This window comes from Mustela putorius, unplaced genomic scaffold (genome assembly GCF_011764305.1).
Source record: "Mustela putorius furo isolate JIRA1106 unplaced genomic scaffold, ASM1176430v1.1 tig00003913_pilon_pilon_pilon, whole genome shotgun sequence".
Taxonomy (NCBI): Eukaryota; Metazoa; Chordata; class Mammalia; order Carnivora; family Mustelidae; genus Mustela; species Mustela putorius.
Window position 1 is genome coordinate 3,372,008 of NW_025422060.1, and position 21,155 is coordinate 3,393,162.

A 21,155-nucleotide genomic window follows, 5' to 3' on the forward strand; every position below is an offset into this window, starting at 1 on the left:
CCGAGGCTCCCCGATCCTCAAGCTTATTAATAAGCTCACTGTTGTCAGGCCTGGACACACAATATTCCTTAGTCCATACAATATGGCATTTAATTGCTCAGTACTATAAACTTATATCCTAAGAGAGTGTAGGATAGAGTGTATAGCAGCTGAACATATGTACTCAGATTTATCCACAGGCAAATAATGTGACTTAGCTAGAGAAAAATCTTAGCGGTAGTAACATTATATTTTTCCCCTATGTTGTTGCCAACCATAGCGGACAGCTTCATTAATCCAGTACCTTATCCATATTTGCAATATCCTTTTCTTGCAGTTTAAGGTGATCACTGTGTTTCAATGCAGAATTCTATCAACATTTTCCAAGATACTTGTTAAAATGCATAGTCAAGTTTTTGCAGCCAAACAATGATTTTTATATAATGGTTTCACTTGTATTATTAATTTGCCTAAGGCACAGTTCACTTGCAGTTTTGCTTTTAATCTCCGTCTCTGTACCTCTAATGATGCAATACTTCTGGGAACTAGGTTGGTCATAATGAATTTACAATGTACAGGAGGCCTAGAATAAAAATCTTTCAGGGTCAAGGAACAAGTAAATGGTCCATTAAAAAAAATCAATTAGCTTCATAATCTAAGAAAACTATTATACTCTGACTTCGTATTTCAGTAACAGTTTTTACAAGTATGTTTGTTATTTGGATAGGCGAAGCCTTTCTTTGTATGCCCTCCTTTCTATTCTGTCTGTTGGCATTGGCGATGCTTTGTTTGAGAAAGGAAATTGCAACTTCTTTGGGGAGAATTTGGGTGGAGGAGCAGATAAAAATAAATAAAGCACTGTTTATAATCTCATCATAGCTTTTGCTTCGCGCCGATTAGTAGCAAAACACCTCCTTTCACATTATTTACCACTGGAGCTGTTTGAGTTCCCAAAATTATTTTGGCTGATTTCGTATAAAAATAGAAAACTTGCTATTCCCTGGTTATTAATTATGACATGTCCATATACAAAAATATTTTTTGTCTGTATACATCCCTGAAGCCTGACTATGACTCAAGATAAAAATACGGAACAAGTGAGAAGACAAGTGAATAGAATTGAAAATGTGTTCGATAATGAACATGAACTAGATTCTTCTGAGCATGGGTCTGAGATTAGATTTGACTTCATCCTTGCTCACTTCTCCCCATCTCCTTCCACTTGCTGTCATCCCTGGGAGGTAGGGTCTTGAATAAAAAACTGTCCTTCTAGGAGAAATGAATGAGGAAGACCCCTGCCTGGAACTGTCCTCTGACTCTACTGGTCCTGCCCCACTAAACAGCCTGAGCCTGCACATCTAGGCTCTCTTTCTGAGAAGGGGGGAACAGAGGGCTAACACCAGTACTGGGTTAGTACTGGGTTAGTACTGGGTTAGCTGGTCCTGTGATGTGCTATTTGACTTCTAACGCCAAACCGAGGTACCTTTCAGAGATGCTATTGGCTACTTTAGGGCTAGGTGGGGAAACGAAGCAGGGTATGGGTATTTGGAGCTGAGGGATGAATTCACTGCTGTTACTGGATTGTCTTTCAGTTGTGCCTAGGGACAAAGCCCCTGTTGGCTGTTTTCCACCACACAGAAGGATTGGGCTCCAAACCCAAAATAGAACATACTTCATTAAATGATCTGTGTCAGTTCAGGCCCACTTAGCTACCATTACGTTGACTAAGTATCCAAATTAACGTTTGGCTCTCTGTTGTGTTTTTGCTCTAGTGGTATCTCTGCTTAGGCTCTTAAGGTTGGTGTATATAAGCAGTGTGGTGTGGGAATTTCCCAAACAGTGTTTAGCAGCCAAAAAAGAGTTCTGCATGCAGATATGTTTGAGAAACACTTGGTTAAACCAGTTTATGCATATTTCTTTACTCCATTATTCTCAAAACCCTCCCCTGGTTAATGTACCTTGTGAGTCACAAAGATATGAATAGAGAGTCATCATTTCCTAACTTATTTATTCACAGAACACCCCCTTTCACTTGTTTTCTGTGAAATACCAACATCTTACAGGATTCATTCACTGGGGAAATACTGGTGGAAAGCAAAGGCCATTAGCTCCTGAGTCAGCCATATCCAGCTCCCTCATGTGACTTGCTGTGGAACTCCGGGTTGGTTGTTTCATAGAATCATGAGCAAGTGTAGAGCCAGTATTTGTGACCGGCCTCTACATTATGGCCTCTGTTTTGTGTAGTTACGAATCTTATTCCTGAACATTCATTTTCCATTTTCTCTTACCCACATTTCTCACTTGTTTAAAACATATACATTTTTAAGGTCTAATTCTAATGTATTCTAGTCCTATATCTATAGAAAATTTGAAAGAAAAAAACATAAATTTAAAACTGGAAAATAAAAATTTATCTGTTGTAATACCACTATTAACCTACTGGTCTATGCCTTTCTAATTTATTTCCTATAAAATATATATTTCCACACAGGCATACCTTTAAAAAGTTAAATCTATTTTCATTTTTAAAAAAGATTTATCCATATTTTAGAGAGAGAGTGAGCGTGAGCAGGGAGAGGGTGGAGAGAGGGAGAGAGAGAATCATAAGCAAGCTCCTTGGCCTGACTCAAGACTCGATCTCTTGACACTGAGATCATGACCTGAGCCGTAATCATCAGTTGTTGACATTGGTGCTTAACTGACTGAGCCACCAAGGTGCCCCACATCTATTTTCGTTTTTGTTTTTTTTTTTTAAGATTTTATTTATTTATTTGACAGACAGAGATCACAAGTAGACAGAGAGAGAGAGGAGAAAGCAGGTTCCCTGCTGAGCAGAGAGCCCGATGCGGGGCTTGATCCCAGGACCCTGGGATCATGACCTGAGCCGAAGGCAGAGGCTTTACCCACTGAGCCACCCAGGCGCCCCTCTGTTTTCATTTTTACTTCATCTGCATTTTTATACATCCTTAGAAAACCATGTTAAACTTTCTGGGACAAGGCCAAGTGTGTATGAACAGACGGATGGATAGGAAGGAAGGATGGAAAGAATGAAAGAGGTCTGAAAGATGAAATCTTAGCTGCCGTATCTGGCAGATTCCCCAGCTGTCAAATATTTACCTCACATGTTATTCATTCTATTAAATGAGGTTTAGACATAACGTTAACTGGCTTGTGTTTTGTAGTTATTCAGCAAGGGATACCTATTCTGGTATTCTTAATCTGTTATCTATGTAGTAAGTTGTACTGGGAAGTATTTTTAAGGGGACTGAATGCTCCTAGTGGAGACATGAAAAAGGTAAATGAATGTCTTACGAAATTACCCCAGTATGTGAAGGACATTTATAAATCTGCTAAGGAAATGTATGGCTTGAAATGTTCCATTATTTAAAGAGATAATCTCTCTTACAGGCTTTGTGTCTTCAGTACTGGGCTGTTGAACTGTTTGTGCCCACAAGGGGTACTTCCCCTTCTTGGTGCCTCATTTGCAACTCTGTGGCATTTCTGTACATGGTTCCCATTTACTGGCATTTCTCTTTTTGGTTTTACCAATTGTTTCCAATATCTGCTTTGCGTAATTCCTTGAAATTTTGATAAAAACTTTTTTGTGATTTTTTTAGTTCTTTTTTAGATCTTTTTAAAAAGATGATATGTGTTTATTAGTCTTTGCAGAAATTAACATTTTAAAATATCATAATGTAGTAGTAAAGTGTGTTTAAAGTACATGAATAGAAAGTTTGTGAAATTACAGGGAGAACAATCAAGAAAGCAGTCGTAGGTCTGAAAAATAAAAGATATTTTCACTCATTTTGGCTTGAAACTTAGTGTTCAGCCTCCCTGAATTCTGACAGTAGAACCCAGACAACCTAGGTGATCTTTGCATTTAGATCCCATATTGTCATTTGAACAAAGCTTGACTTTTAAAAATTAACCTTTTGGTGGAAAATTACATTTTTCTATTCTATAGCAGATTTTTTCATATTTTCTCTGACCTCTCAACTCCTTCAGAAAAGTCAACTCTAATCACTGAGACTAGTTCCAGCAGGCATTTTTTAGAAAAATTTATTGTTGCAGGTGAACAGAAATTTTAAAGAATCTATTAACTATGTGGAAGTTCAGTATTTTGACCAATATTTGGGCAAATTAAGCCGTGTGTGTGTGTGTGTGTGTGTGTGTGTGTTTGATGAATTTTGTTGATAGACTGTAACTGGAGTAGGAAAAGGTAATTTTATATTCGATGAGAGCTCTTTTAGACGTATTTAGCATTTCAACATCTCTTTGAGTTAGAAATAACTGTAGGTACTTTGATACTCGGGAAAGTCAGAACATCATGTGAGTGAATGAGTATGTATGTGAGTGTGTGTGTGTGTGTGTGTGTTGGTTTGTGAAATATTATTCTAGTGTTCCATTAGTCAGTGTAAAAGAGAAGTTTCTGTTGTTTCACAATACATTAAGTCCACATCTGATGGTATGAATTCTGTGCTACGTTATTATACCCTCTCCCAGGGATCCCTTGCTTTTGTTAAGGGGGAGAAAAGATCTAAGCCTGTTAACATTATAAAATCGATATAAAGCAATATAATCAGTGTGAAAATAGGTAGCTGCGGAGCTTTGGGAAGGGACAGATTGACAGGTTGGAGTTAATAATGAACACTGCCCAGAGACGGTCATCTGGGGTCTCATTCCCAAGAACTTACATATTTAGCAAAGTGGACGGATTCTACACACATGCTCGGGCACGGGCGCTCACAGGGAGGAGGCATTCTTCTAACCCCTCAGATTCCGTACAGATTGTGGTTGTATCCGTCATTAGTTGTATCTGTATGAATACTTTGATCTCTTTTTCAACTTTTAGCCATTTTGTATTTTAAAACCATTATCATCTCACCTGAGCATTAAGGGATGAAGCTTAACTTTGCCCTACCGAGTGCACGTTTCTTCTGTGGAGCTCTAAACTTTAAGATTTGCCTTCTGGGGTGCCTGGGTGGCTCACTGGGTTAATGCCTCTGCCTTCAGTTCAGGTCATGATCCCAGGGTCCTGGGATCAAGCCCCGTCAGGCTCTCTGCTCAGCAGGGAGCCTGCTTCCCCCTCTCTCTGCCTGCCTCTCTGCCTACTTGTGACTTCTCTCTGTCAAATAAATAAATAAAATCTTAGATGGGAAATGTGCCTTCAAAAACAGTTGGTCCTCCTCATGAAAAAGTTTTCCTCAGAACCCATTTAGAATATGGAAGTTTTTTCTTCTCAACCAACTTTTAACTCAGTATCACAAAGAGGTTAAAAATCCCACTTAAAATTATGACTGTTTTCAAAGTAGGAAATGTAGTGTTCTATTGTCCCTCTTTTGGGAATTCGGCACAGACGCCAAATTGGAAGCATGCTTATTGGGAGGTGGCAGTTAGCCTTACGTAGCAGGGTGAGCTGAAGGATTGATGAGTTGAGCCACGCTACTTCCGAAGTCCGCCAGTTGCTGAGGTGTTTCTAGGGGCAAATACAGCATTCATTCAGTTGACACAAACTGCTATTACATTGAACTCTTCCTTCCAGTTATCTTGTAGTTTAAATTTCGTTCTGCCATGCCTTTAGATTTTATTTGTTGACTGTCTGTAATACTGATTTTTAGAGAGAGGAAATACTGAGGGGAAAAGATTCAAAAACTTTGTTCCCAGAATGAGGCTTCTAGATAACAGTGCGATAAGTTGGGTGTAAAATGTTTCCCAAAAGAGTTGTTGGCAAGGCCTTAAACATTGTTTTGAAAATATTTAACAACTATCTAAAATATACCAATCCAAAATTCATTTTAATTTTTTTCTGGTAAACTAGTATGAGTAGACATTTATAGCATTTTTTTAAATTTTTAAAAAATTAACATCTCTACAGGTCGATTTTAGTTTTTTAGAGAGTTCTGAAAAATGAACCATGGGTGTTCTATGTATTGAAGTTTTGTAACTTTGGAGGTGAAGTATTTGGGATATAACTAAGTACGTCATTGATTTCCATCCTCAGGAGTGGGTCACTCAGTAGCAATCCTCATGCTGTACCTTTTCTGGCTGTATGAAGACCATACTTCATAGCCATAAAAGTTATTTTCATCTTACTCTACTGCAATTAGTGCTAAAAGCCATTTATTATAAAAGCAAAAATCCAAATGAACAGAAATATTACAAGAACAGAAGTCTTGTGTGTTTTATCTTCATCACGCATCATCCATTTTAATTAGCGAAAAGGGTGGTGAACACTGTGACAAGAGTCTAGAATTAAAATCATTAATTGATGTCAAGCTGAAGAGAGACTGTTAGCATGAATTTAGTGACAGCGGGAAGGAAATTAACCTTATTACTTTATTTAGTATATTACATTATTTTGTGTATTGCTGTCCATGCAGGTTCAAAGCAAGTTCGTTATCATCTTGGAAAATACTTTATTTTTTTAACAAAAAGAAAAAATGTGGATATTTATGCTTGTATATAACAAATTGATGTAAGTTCCTCACTTGTTAAAAGTCTTACAGAGTTTTTTAAGCTCTCATTTCTTTTCCTTTTTTTTAAAAATTTTCTTTCTTTCTTTCTTTTTTTTTTTTTTTTTTACATTTTAAGAATCAGGAAATCATTCATGATGATGTTGCCCATCAGCCTCCGTCACTACAGCTGTCTGCCATCATTTAGGCCTCAGAATAGTTCTCTTGTTTATAACCACGAAGGACTGTCTGAAATGCTTAAAGCAATAGACATTTATTTCTTTGGCTAAGTTTTGGGCTAATCAGTTACTTCTGTGATTGCTGAGGTTTGGCCCAAGATAAATTGGATGGATAATGCTAAACAACAACCTGACTGTTCAGAAAAACGAATGGCTCTTACATCTTAGAGATAATTTGTGACCTCAGGGTCACGATAAAAGAATAGAGGGGGTGTCCTTTTATAGCACTGACCATCTGGAACTATTAAAGGCTGAACTGCAGTGTACTCACTGTCTTTTTTTTTAAGTTTCCTTACTATTTTTCCTTACTATTTTTATTAAGACACCAAAAATGTTTTCTCCCCTGAGTCAAATATTTCTTTTCTAATTAAATCTTTCCAGAGAGAATGAAAATATGTCATATGTAAATATAACATGTTTGTGTTCCTAAGTCCCTTTCCTCACTTTAGATTACACAAGACATACATGCATAAAAGTATGTAATAAAGAAAATCGTTTGTGTTTTCTGTTAATTTGACTGTGAATTGTCATGAAAACTCACAAAAGCCATAGTGCGTTACTGGTTTTAAAAATTTACTATTCAGGGCCTTTTTCACAGTAGCAAGCTCATTAGCAATAATTCTGCAGGGCACCTGGGCAGCTCAGTGGATTGGGTCTCTGCCTTCGGCTGGGGTCATGGTCTTGGGGTCCTGGGATTGAGTCCCTCCTTGGGCCTCTCTGCTCCATGGGGAGCCTGCTTCCTCCCTCTTTCTGCCTACTTGTGATCTCTTTCTCTGTCAGATAAATAAATAAAAATCTTTAAAAAAATAAATAAAACGCATATCGGTCCAAGCTGATAATCAGACTCGTTCACCTCTTACAGCTCTAGCCCCACTTCTGGGCCACAGGTGCACTGGAGTTCTGAGGTTTTCAGCACGGGGTGAGCTGGAGGGAGGGAGGGGCACAGAGCTTTCATGGCTTTGGGGATGAATTCATTAGTGATGACAAGATAAACAATAAAAAAAATATAAGTTCTTATGTTCTTGGAGCTTAGGAAAAAAACCTAATGCTTTTAGAAGGCGCTATAGATGTGACTGTAATGTTTATTGGATTCAGTGATTAGTGGCAATTAGTAATAGTGTACAAATTTGGGTAAAAGTAAGCAGATGAGAGCCAGGCTTTATGAATAGTAGCTTGTGCTACCAAGAGCTTCTTCTGAGCAATTGACTTGTTAGAAATTGACTCCCAAAATGAAGATGAGTTTCTGTGTAATTTGGAACAAAAGAACATTCAGTTTTGGGGCCCATCAATAATATATTGGAACTATTGTACAAGAAGTTTGGGGAGATGATTTAGGTTCATGCTTCTCTTGAGAAGAGAATGTTCATATTCTTTTTTTCCGATGGTTTCTGAACAGGGCTGCATTTTCCAACATAAGTAAGTTGGATTTTCTTTACTTTTAGTGAACTGAGGTTCAAGTACCTTAGGGCTCATTCATAAAACCATCTGTTACTCCCTTTGATTTCAGAGGGGTCTCCAAATTCAGAGATTTTTACTTCATTTCTGTTGTAGCCCTTCACATTCTACAGGTTCCCAAACTTCAAGACGTCTGCGAATGCCCAGCCACCTATAGTTAGGTGATTCTCTGATGGCGACCACGTAGAGTAGTAAAGTAGATTGTCAGTGGAGTGGTCATAATTGAGCTTCAAATTAATATCCCACTGAGTTGAAGAAAGAACTCATTTCTCTCTTCTGTAGTTTTTCTGACTGAATATGAAGTCAAAAAGATAGTATGATGCAAAGAATGAAAAGATCTCTGAACTTATATGAACTTTTCATCATGAATATCCAGTATTTAGTGGTAATCAGCTTTTATAATAACATCCTTGACTGTCATAATAGCTCCTAAGTGAATAAGTAGACTATAATAAGAAATTGAGTATAAATTTAGCTAAACTTGACATTAGAATTTGACTTGCTATTTTTCTTATGTGTATTCTCTTAGTGGGACTTATTAGAATCTAGGACCCTTCCTGATAAAAATTGCTAGCTTCCACTAGTCTGTTATGAATTAAGACAATGATTGGTTCTCAGCTCAGGAGATAGGGTACTTCTTAGAAGGTTTGGGGAATATGTGAAGCATTTTTGCTTGCCCACATGGCTGGGGACACTACTTGCTGATATGTAGCTGGAACTAGTTACGCAGGAAGTTTTGCAACAATAGCGAATTACCCTTTCTCGGATATCACTGGACCCCTATTGAGGAGCACTAAGCTAGGCGAATTTAGGTAGTTCCATTTTATAGCTGGGAAATAAAGGAAGTTAGAAAAGATTGACTAGGCAGGTCCAAAATTTGGGTAAGCAGGACCCGCCTCATGATGATAGGCTCAATGTAAGAAGAAAACAAGGGAGAAAAGTGCACATTTTGCTTGCAGTGCTATCGACAGTTTTCCAGCTTCCTATTTTGAAATAATTTTAGATTATAGGAAGTTGCAAAGATGGCACAGGGAAATCTTGTATACTGTTCATCCAGTTTCCCCTAGCTGCTAAAACGTCCATGTCTGTAGTACAATGTCAAAACCAGGAAATTGTCACTGCTTCCGTGTATGTACATAGTTCTGTGTCATCTGGTCACGTGTATGCTTCCTGTAACCAGCACTGCAGTCAAGAAGCAGAACGATTCCTTGGCAAAGACCTTCCTCGTGCTGTTCTTTATCATCACACCCGCCCCTCTGCTCCGACTGTTGCTAAATCCCAGCAACCGCTGGTCTCTTCACCTGGTCTTTAATTTTGTCACTTTGAGAACGCTATATAAATGAAATCTTATTTCAAAAGTACTTGAGCTTTTGAGATGGACTTTTTCTCCCCACAAAGCATAATGCCCCTGCGGTCGATTCCAGCTGCTGCGTTTATCACTAATCTGTCCATTTGTATTGCCGAGTAGTACTCTGTGAGAAAGACGGACTTTGGTTGGTTTGGCTGTTCACCTGTTGTCACATGTTTTAGTTACCTCCAGTTTTTGAGTATTTGAAACAAAGAGTCTTTGAACAATTGCGTACAGGTCTTTGCATGGATGTAAGTTTCTAATTCTATGGGATAAATGTCCAGAAGTGCAGTTGCTTGTGATATAGTAAGTGTATGTCTAATTTTGTGAGAAAGTGCCAGACTGTTTTCCACGGTGGCTGTACCACTTTACATTCCAACAGTAATGTATGACAGGTGGTTTCTTTACATCCTTGCAAGCATTTGATGTTGTCACTTTTTTATTTTAACTGATTAATAGATGTGCTCATCATAGTCCTAATTTACATCTTGTGATGTTGAACATCTTTTATGTGCTTATTATTAGTATATACTTAAATTTTAAAAAATTTTATTATGTTAAAATAATAATTATTTTATAATAATATATATTTTATATTATATATTAAATATATATTTATACAATATATATTTTATTTTATAACTAAGGATGCACCATACAGTACATCCTTAGTTTTTGGTGTAGTGTTCCATGATTCATTGTTTGCATATAATACCCAGTGCTCCATGCAATACATGCCCTCCTTAATACCCATCACTGGGCTCACCCATTCCCCCAACCCCTCCCCTCTAAAACCCTCAGTTTGTTTCATGTAGTCCATAGTCTCTCCTGGTTGGTGGGAATGCAAGTTGGTGCAGCCACTTTGGGAGACAGTGTGGAGGTTCTTCAAAAAATTAAAAATAGAGCTACCTTGTGACCCTGCACTTGCACTACTGGGCATTTACCCCAGAGATACAGATATAGTGAAAGGAAGGGCCAAGTGCACCCCAATGTTCATAGCAACAGTGTTCACAATAGCCAAACTGTGGAAGGAGCCAAGGTGCCCTTCAAAAGACAAACGGATAAAGAAGATGTGGTCCATATTACAATGGAATATTTTTGAGCCATCAGAAAGGATGAATACCCACCATTTGCATCAACATAGATGGAACTGGAGGGAATTATGCTGAGTGAAGTAAGTCAGACAGAGAAAGACAATTTTCATACGATTTCCCTTATATGTGGAACGTAAGGAATCACATGGAGGACATTATAAGAAGGAAGGAAAGAATGAAGAGACTGGATCAGAGGGAGAGTATATATTTTTCAAAGAAATATTGCTTCATGTCTTTTGCTCTTCTAATTGGATTGTATTTCTCTGTCTAGTTTTAAGTGTTCTTTAGATATTCTGGACATGAAGTATTTGTCAGATATGTGTTTTACAAATATTTTCTCTCAGTCTGTACTTATCTTTTCACTCTATTAATAGAGTCTTTTGGAGATGAAATGCTTTTAGTTTTTTTTTTGTTTTTTTTTTTTTTTAAAGATTTTATTTATTTATTTGACAGAGAGAGATCACAAGTAGGCAGAGAGGCAGGCAGAGAGAGAGAGAGGAGGAAGCAGGCTCCCTGCCAAGCAGAGAGCCCGATGCGGGACTCGATCCCAGGACGCGAGATCATGACCTGAGCCGAAGGCAGTGGCTCAACCCACTGAGCCACCCAGGTGCCCCTTTTTTTTTTTTTTTTTTAAAGATTTTATTTATTTGGAAATGCTTTTAGTTTTGGTAATGTTCAGTTTGTATGCCTTTTCTTCATGAATGATGCTCTGGGTATCATTTCTAGGTATTATTCTCCAAGTGTTAGGTCCTAAGGATTTTCTCCTAATGTATTATAGTATTATATTTTTACATTTAAATCTGTAATTCATTTTGGATTAATTTTGTATAAGGTATGATGTGTAAATTCAGGGTGCTTTGTTTTGTAATGTTTTTGTTTTTGGCTAGGGACATTTAATTGTTCAAGCAGTATTTGTTGAAAAGAATGCTTTATTTCATTGAATTGCTTTTGCATAATTAAAAGGAATCAGTCGACCTTACTTGCTATTTCTGGGTTCTTTCTTCTGTTCTGTTGATGTGTCTGTCCCTCCATAGATTTCACATCGTCTTGATTATCATGGCTACATTCTAAGTCTTGGAATCAGGATGGGTGTTTTTTTCTCTGTTTATTATTACTTTTTACATTTGCTTAGGTATTCTATCCTTTGTCTTTCCATATAAATTTAAAAATAATCTTGTCTATGGGGCGTGAGGGTGGCTTAGTTGTTAAGTGTCTACCTTCAGCTCAGGTCATAATTCCAGAGTCCTGGGATCGAGCCCTGCATTGGGCTCCCTGCTCAATGGGAAGCCTACTTCTCCCTCTCCCACTCCCCCTGCTTGTGTTCCTTCTCTCACTGTGTCTCTGTCAAATAAAAAAATAAAATCTTTAAAAATAAAAATAAAAACAATCTTGTCCATATCTACAGGAATCTTCCTGGAATTTTTATAGGAATCATATTAAACCTGGATATCAACTTGGGGAGACATCACTTCTTTACTATCTTGAGTCTTTGATTCATGATCACTGTAACTCTTTCCATTTTTTTAGATCTTCTGTTACTTTTCATCAGCATTGTATAATATTTAGCATATAAGTCTTGTACATGTTTTGTTAGATTGATAATCTCTCTACGTTTATACATATCTATAAACCAACCAAGTTTTTAATCTGTGTATCTATCTATTCCATTTTTTAGTGCTTATAAATGGCATTGTATTCTTAATTTCAGCATCCATGTTCATTGACAGCTTATATACAAAGATTTTTGGGTTTTTTGATGCTGTATGTTGTTACTTTGTTGAACTTGAGCTTTAGTTCTAGGAGACTTTTGTAGATTCCTTGGGATTTTCTCTGAATGCAGACCTGCAATGACATCATTATGTCATCTACAGACAAGAATGGTTTTATAACTTTTTTTCCAATCTGTTCTATATACCACCCATTTCTTTTCCTAGGCTCATTGCACTGTCTAGAATTTCCAGCCCTCTGGGGGAACAGCCATCCCTAGCCTTTTCCTAATCTTAAGATTCAGTCTTTCTCCATGATGTATAATGTGTGATGTTACTTACAAGTTTTTTGTAGTTTTATCAAGTTTAGGAAGTTAGTTATGCTCTATAACCAGTTTTTTTTTGAGAGATTCTGCCATGATGGGTATTGAATTTTGTCAGATGGTTTTTGCTGCATTACTTAATATGATGATGTGCTTTTTCCTCTTTAATCTGCTGATCTGTTAATAACATTGATTGATCTTTGAATATTGAACCAGCCTTGAATTCCTGCAATAAACATCACTTGGCTGTGATGTATAGTCTTGCTATAGAGTGCTAAATTCTATTTGGTGATATTTTTGTTAAAGATTTTTGCTTCTGTGTTCATGAAGGATATTGGCTCAGTTTTGTTTTGCTTTTTAATTTCTATACTATCTTTATCTGGCTTTTGTATCTTTTCTGTATTCTTTTCAATATATGCCTATATGTCATGTATGCTAGCATTGGTTTACTTCAGATATGAATAAAGCAAAGAACTTTGCAATAAAATGTTGAACTCAGTCGAACATATTGTTTTATATTCACAAGACTTCACTTTTAAGTTCGCAGCTAAATTTTGTAAGTATATAGTGGAAATATTTTCCCCAACAAAAATCATTACAATTTGACTGAGGGTTGTTTAATTATTTTTAGGTAGCGAAGATCAACTTAGTATATGAAGTATACCAGTATAAGGTTGAAAAGTCCTTTCTACCAAGTAGCTCAATAAAATCTTAGGAAATATTTAAATGATCTTCAGTAAAAGTGGTTATTTAAGCTGTGTTTTTTAGTTATAACACAGATAAGTTTTATTTCAGAATTTGATTGGATACATGCCTTCTTGTCCTTAGTCTCAGGATTTGCTGGTTCTGTATACACATAAATCAAAGCTGGTATCATTAAACTGAGATCTTCTTTTGCTGTTAATAGAGAATTATGGTGTGGATTCATGTTTAGGTTTCATAATGTATTGTAAGTGTAACATATTATATGTGTATGATAGGTTTATAGTGAGTAAGATGTATACATTATTTATAAATTTATACACATAAATTTATACATATATAGTCTCTGTGTGTGCATGTGTATGTGTGTGTGCGTGTGTGTAACTTTAAAAAAAAAATCACTTCTTGCCTTAAAAAAAAAATTCATGAGTAAGACTCAGGTGGATGCCTAAAACTGTCCCTGGTGAATTTCTAAAACTAATTAATAAGTGGCAATTTAAGTTAAGATGTGAATCATGACTGTGTCTTATGGACATGAACATAACTTTTCTAAAGTTATCATTTTGGAGAGTCCCTATTACCTTGACAATCTAAAATGACTATAACATCATTTATGCCATCAGTCTTATAACTGCATGAAATAAAGTGTATTTTACAACGTATTTTGATGAATGTTTCTGTATGCAGTTCTTAGAAAAGGCATCATTTCTGTTTTTTCAATTTTGTTCTAATTTTACAGGATTCAAGCCAAAACTCGTGAATTTAGAGAGCGACAAGCTCGAGAGCGTGACTATGCTGAAATCCAAGATTTTCATCGGACATTGGGTTGTAACGATGAGTTGATGTATGGGGGCATGTCTTCCTATGAAGCTTCTATGGCTCTCAACGCCAGACCCCAGAGCCCAAGAGGAGATATGATGGATGCTTTATATGCCCAAGTGAAGAAGCCACGGCATTCCAAACCTTCATCTGTAGACAGGTAGGCTCCGGGAGCAATCAAGGTATTGCTTCCAAATCAACTTTTATACAGTTTTTGACAAGGGAGTAGATTGTTCATCAGTCCTTGTACCTGGACTGTCTTTTATTAATGGCCTTTAGAAAGCTGTTGTGTCTAAAAGTATTGGGTTTATACAAATTGAAGCTTAATGGAAAGAGGAGCAGAGGTTTTGATAGCTTTTCTAATGATTCCAACGTATTTCATCTTGTCCTTAAATTGGTTTTAGACTGGAAAACTAACCTTTGAGTTTGTAACTCAAATAAAAAACAAACTTGAAATTTTGGCTTTTCTACTTAAGCTGTATTTCCTTTTGCTGCTAACAGAGCCTCTAGTTACAGTAATTAAACAGGTGGAGGTGGCCTGATTTGTTTGAATTATGAGTTACTTAAAGGGTCTCATTTTTTGGTGACATGATTTCCTATTACAGAAGAATTAGTGAATGAGATGTATAATATAGCCAGTCTCCAAATTGCTTGTTAATAGCCAGAGACCAAGGTCTGATTATGAATAACAATATAGCACAAAGGAGGGAAAGGTTGATTTTATATATTAGTGACTACGTATTTATTTCAAAATTTGACTGACTCTATGGTTATATATTTATTAGTGGCTCCATATTAATTTTAAATTCTGAACTATTTTAAAAACACATTTTTCTACCTATCCATTTATCAAACACCTTTAAAGTTTAGTTCACGAGGAAAATAATTCTCATTTATTCTTATCTGTACTATATATGTATGTTATTTTCATAAAAAATATACTAATTTCATCATATATTATAAGGCTTTCTTATAATCATTGCTCTCTAGGGGAGCTGGCTTTGAACATTCAAAGTAGGTTTCACTTAAAAGGTGTGGTTCTCAAGCTTTGACTTGTATCAGAATCACCTGGAGGGTTTCTTCAAACACAGATTGCTTAACCCTTCCCGGAATTTTGATTCAGTAGGCATGAAGGGAGTGGAGCTATCATTTGCATTTCTAACAAGTTGTTGAGTCTGAGGTTGCTCTCCCCTGCTGCACTTTACCAACCCTTGCAAGTGTAGGGATGAGATGAAATTAGTTCGTCTCTAGCACCCACCTGTGATTTGGCTGCTACATTTTGCAGGCGTTCTGTGTTTTAGTTATTTACTTCCAGCTTTGATAGAGGTTTGCAAATGTAACAGGCAACCTTCAGGCAAACCCAGAAGGAAGCATTTTATAAAGAGTAGCAAAAGGAGAAGCAGGCCTTAAGGTAAAACTGTAGTCAGGTTGTTTTTCTGTTTTCTTTCTCTTTCTTCTCTCTTTCCTTCTTTCTTGGCTTTAGGTTTTCTTTATTATTTTATGAAAACCAATTTGATGTTGACTGTAATGAATAAGTAATGTAAGTTAACATAGAAGGGTTATGCTTTATTTAAACCCCTTTGGTGTGGTCATCTAGAAAGTTCAAAGTGCTTGTTAACCAATATCGATGTGTCAGGACTCAAAGAATAAGGTCATTATCAGTAACAGTGACATTTTTATACTGAACTTCTTACTTGGTTTTTGCTCTACTTGTGAAAGCTGCTTGTAGAAGGTCAAATAGCACTAGAAGGCCATGACTGTCCCATCAAAAGTGGTTTTCTGGGTGGAGAAAGGACAACAGAAACGTTGGCATGGCCTTTTAGTAACTTTGGGAAGAACTGAAAGAGAATTAATGTTGTATTGATCAATAATAAAAATATTAATCATTCCCAGCACCTCCCACATGAAGTTTGGAAATCTTGTAGGTGGTACATGTGCTTATAGGGGCTACCAAGTCCCAGCTGACAGGAGAGAGGGGAACCCCGGGGTGGGGGGGGGGAGTTGGTGTGTGGCGATCTCTCCAGTCCCTGAAGGCCGGAAGCAGTTGTTTCAACCCCCAGTTGAAAAACCCGTGCCCCGCAGCAGGAGTCTCTGTCTCCCCTGACAATTTCTGCACATTTTCAAAAGGACTAAGTGCTCAGAGCACCATCTGCTACTGGGCTCCAGCATCCCTGGCTGCCATCTCAGCTCTGGACCAGGCTGACACCCTACTGCAACTCAGCCTCCTCAACTCATTTCTGTCAAAAACCCACTTGGTGAGATGTTTCAGGAGAGACTTTTGTTTTGGGGACGAGTCATACCAGGCAGAGAACAGCTCAAAAATCACATCATGGATAGTGTTGTATCCAGAAGTCCCCCTCAGCCTCACTCAAGCATAGCCTAGGCAGCTGGGTACCACTGGGGACCTCAGACTCTACCCATTTGTGCCCCCAAAGGGTGATTGGACTAGAAGATTTCTAAGGCACTGCCAACTCAAGAGAGAGAGACTTTATTTTTTCTTTGAAAAGGATCACAGGAACTTCTTAGTGTTCTGTAATTCTTGTTTTTACGGAGAATAACATGTCTACCAAACAATACATTAGTAATAGGAAAAGTTGGGCGTCATCTCATCTGTAAAGTACTTCTTTACCAACCTATCATCGAATATGAATGTGGCTTGGAAATAACAGCATCCCCTCCATTGTCTATTCCCGTCAGAGAGAAAGTAGTGGAAAAGTGGTTCTCAGACTTGAGTGGTAATAGAGACTCTTTTTTAAAGGACAATCTCTTGATACTGCAGTATGGAATTAAATAGTTTTGATTATAATGTTACTTAAATATGTATAAAAATAAAATAGGGCTAAACTCCTTCTGTTTACAGCCATTATACAACTATAAAACCAAACGTCTTTACAAATTAAATACAAACAAAACAGCAAAACCATTACATTCAAATGAGCAACATTAATTTAATGTGGCCAGTAATGTGTTTTAAAATCTAAACTCTTGCACAAATCATTAATATGGTGGTGGCTGCGCCATGGAAGGTTCATTTGAGTTTGTGTGCCTACCCTCACACGCCCAGCGCTGACTCCTTTCCCCACCCATTTTCTCTGCAAGACTTCTGCGGTTCTGCGAGCTCCCTCCTGTCTGCCGTGTCTCGGCGTCTTTACCTGTGAAGTCCAACTTGCTTCGGGTATCAGTAACTTGAGGCAGTGAAAATGCCATTTCTGGGTGCCTTCATGTTTGGAAACTTAAATTCAGACAGAGATGCCTTATACCGAGATATAATCATTCAGATGAAAACAGAAAAAGCTTGCCACTCCTCAGAATATGTCACCTGAGGCATCTGGGTGAGTCAGTGGATTAAAGCCTCTGCCTTCAGCTCAGGTCATGATCCCAGGGTCCTGGGATCAAGCCCCTCTTTGCTCGGCGGAGGGCCTGCTTCCCCCTCTCCCTCTCTGCCTGCCTCTCTGCCTACTTATGATCTCTATCAAATAAATAAATAAACTCTTAAAAAAATGTGTTTCCTGTACAAAGAATATACCCAATAAAGAAACTCCCATCAGTTAATTAAATTTCACCAAGATTTGTAATTGGTGAACTGGTACAACTTTACGATTCAGATTTCTGGACTTCACGGGAGTGTAGGTACTCAGTGGACAATCTGAAGTATAGCCTGCATCTGTTTCTAGGGTTTTTCACTGTTCGCTGAGAAAGCGGCATTCGGAATTTCATCGCTTAATCATTTTGATTGATCATATAGTCGGAAATGTGCATCTGTTAGCCCCACATGGAAATACCCAGGGTTAATTTGTTAACTGCTGTGAATTTGATGTCAAAATAGGATACTTTTTCCGTTTGCACAGATTATTTGTAAAATGTTGTTTTTTTTTTTTTAAACAGGTACCTTCCTACTATATTTTCATCCCAATTTAGTTTGATTGACAAATGAACTCTTATCCGACTGTCTGTGTTGGTCACAGTGTTGTTACTATTCTCCATTAATGCCCTTGGTAACATTTTGACTTATCATTTTGGGTTGATGCTAACGAGAAGCCAACCCTACCCTTCTGTTTTATGTGAATAACAAGGCTTAAGCTCACAAAAATACGGGCGTACGTACATTTTATCCTGATTAGAACCAGAGACCTCAAAGATTTAGCTATGTAAATGATTCATAATCCTATACTTCTTTGGCAAGATTGTATTTCCTGCTTGATAATTATATCTTCGGCTGGCTAGATATGTGAGAGGCTGATACGGTGCTCTCTGATGTATTTCTTCCTACCGTGGAAGACATCCCAGCTGCCTACCCAATACCTATTCTCTCCTTCCACTTAATAGTATCCCAGTTTTGTTCAGGCTGGCAAGGTGCCCAGATAAAAATTCAATTTCCCAGGCTCCTTTGCAGTGAAAGGTGCTTATGTGACATCATTCTGACTAATGAGTGAGAAGCGGATCTGGATAGAACTTTTTCTGTAAAGCTAGTTTTTTTCTGATGGGAAAAAATGGAGCCAACTCAGCTTTTTCCCTTTGCCATTTCCCCTCCTTCCCGTCTAGAACTTAGGTAGGTACTCCAAGGTGGGCTTTTGTCTGACACTCTTGAAGATGAAGGCTACATGGAGGAAGAGGAAAGCGGCCCATTCCCTTGGACAGCGAATGGCTCTAACTCCGGTATGCCCACCCTCTTTGCGACCTGTGCAACTGAGCCTCTTACTTGTTTAGGTTACTCTCCATCATTTCTGTTCCATGGAGCCAAATAGTGTTTGGAGCCCAAAGGGAATAATCATCCTTTGATCAAGACTGTCTGAAGAACTATCCCCTGGTCAAATCATGTCCACATTATTTTGTATTAAGTAGTAGGCAAATTTATTTTCTAGTTTTGCTTACTTAGCTCTTCTACTTTTCACTTTATTTAGCCTGTACTTAAATAAATATTATCAGTCAGATGTCTGCTAGCATAACATCCTTCCTGACGCTGATACAGCACCATCTCCCGGCAACTCCTGCGTCTCTCAACAGTCCGGCTACAAAGTGTAACATACAAGAGCCCGAGCTATGGGGGATACTACCTGAGTTTGGTTCTGGGTTCTTACACCATCAGCTGTGTAAACTCTCTGCTTCATTTTCCCCATCTGTATAATAGGGATAATAATACACTTTATCAGGCTTGGGGGAGACTAAGTCTGTTAATACATATAAAGCTCTGGGGCACCTGGGTGACTCAGTCAGTTCGGCATCTGACTCTTGATTTCTGCTCAGGTCATGATCTCAGGGTCATGGGATCAAGCACCGCATGGGGGTAGCAATGGGACAGGGGCAGGTTCATGCTCAGCAGAGAGTTTCTCTCCCTCTCCCTATTCCCCCCACTCCCACATGTGTGCTCTCTCCTTCTCGCTGTATATAAAATACATAATAAAAAAAATACGTAAAAAGGACCAGCAATGTCTCTGGTCCACAGTAAACCCTGTTTAAGTGTTTGATGTTGCTGTAGTTTGTTAGGAAATGGGTATTTTTCCCTCAGGAAAGTGCAGCAGCCCCACCTGGGTGCAGAGACAAGCAAAGAACAGAACTGAAATGAATTAAGATAACTTTTTTTTTTTTGTCAGAGAGAGAGCGAGCGAGAGCGAGCACAGGCAGACAGAGTGGAAGGCAGAGTCAGAGGGAGAAGCAGGCTCCCCACGGAGCAAGGAGCCCGATGTGGGACTCGATCCCAGGACGCTGGGATCATGACCTGAGCCGAAGGCAGCTGCTTAACCAACTGAGCCACCCAGGCATCCCGAATTAAGATAACTTTTATTCCATACACGTAAACATACTTGTAAAGGTGTGGGCATGCAACTCTGCTGATACCACTTTAGTCACTAAATAGCTTGGTCTCTAAGTATTCTTCATAAACCTCATCATTTGCTATTCACATTTCTCTTTAAATTAGGACATACTGGATTCGGTATGAGGCCTTGTGGAGGGCTTCCTCTGTGTAAATACTTGTAAGTGCTGGGTACTGTAAAATGGCTTACTTGAGAATAAGTAGGGGGGATAGTTGTGTAAGAATGTGATCTCTTAATTGATTTCAGTCCTTTGACAATTTGAAGGTCTTCATTTGTACTTTCATGGAACTCTTTGAAGTTCTTCGTGTTCTACTTTCATGAAGTTCTGGTGGATTCCAAGCTAGCGAAATTCCTTGGAGGTATGGAGACTTGAACTTCTGCAACCTTTTCTAAAATTTTGACATTTCTATTTACATCAGGTTATCTCCAGGGTACTGTGCTGTTATAAATCTAAATAGCAGGAAAATAGTAGGCTAGACTCCCCCAGCTTGTTCAGGACACCTTAATGGAAACATAAATACCATAATCATAACGCTTTTTGCATGCGTTTTACCACTAAAAAGAAAATGTGGATTTTAAAAGAAAAGACCTTTGTGAACTTGTTTATTTCCCCCCATTAAAACTGAAATCCAGTTGTGTCAAAAGGAAGTGTGACAAAGAACAAAACTAATTTTCTTAGATACAGGTAGTTATTAAACAAGTGCTCTTCTTAAAATGTTGGGTCACATAACAAAGTTGCATTTGCTATTCAAAAAGTCAAATGCCATTTTATTTAGTTACAGTTACTCGGTATTAGTCATCCCTGCTTTTCTTGAAATGTGAGAAAGTCATTCTCGAAGGTAGTGAATCTCGTTGTCATGAAGAGTTTTGCAAGTTGGTGCCATTGCTAATTCATGTGCTCCACTCCGCCCTTCTCAGTGCCCTTAGCGATCCTTTCCTGACCCTGTCTGGCTCCATCCACCTCAGCAAATGTCCCAAACTGGGTTGTTCCTTCAACATGCCTCTCTTGTCCAAACCGACCACCCACCTCCGTCTTTTCTGGTTCCTTCCCTCTCCTTACGTGCCGCGGGTCAACTCTTCTTCTTCTAGGCCAGTTCTGTGTACACTCTGCCAGCCCCGTTCTGCAAGGAGCTGGCTCGCTCCATGAGTCCTTCTCAGCCCCTCCTTTAGCCTGTGTCTCTCTGCTCGCTCTTCCACAGAGGAGTAACTATATAGATGTCTTTAT

General features: G+C 38.2%; 1 protein-coding gene across 15 annotated transcripts in view; it reads left to right on the forward strand.

Moving 5' to 3' along the window:
- Positions 1 to 21,155, forward strand: part of PARD3 (par-3 family cell polarity regulator) — a 653,655-nt gene that overhangs the window by 478,562 nt on the left and 153,938 nt on the right. For all 15 annotated transcript variants that reach the window (XM_045069142.1, XM_045069153.1, XM_045069147.1 and 12 more), the window contains one exon: positions 14,038 to 14,277. In XM_045069142.1, coding sequence (XP_044925077.1) covers positions 14,038 to 14,277 — 240 coding nt within the window. The remainder of the gene's footprint in view (positions 1 to 14,037; positions 14,278 to 21,155) is intronic.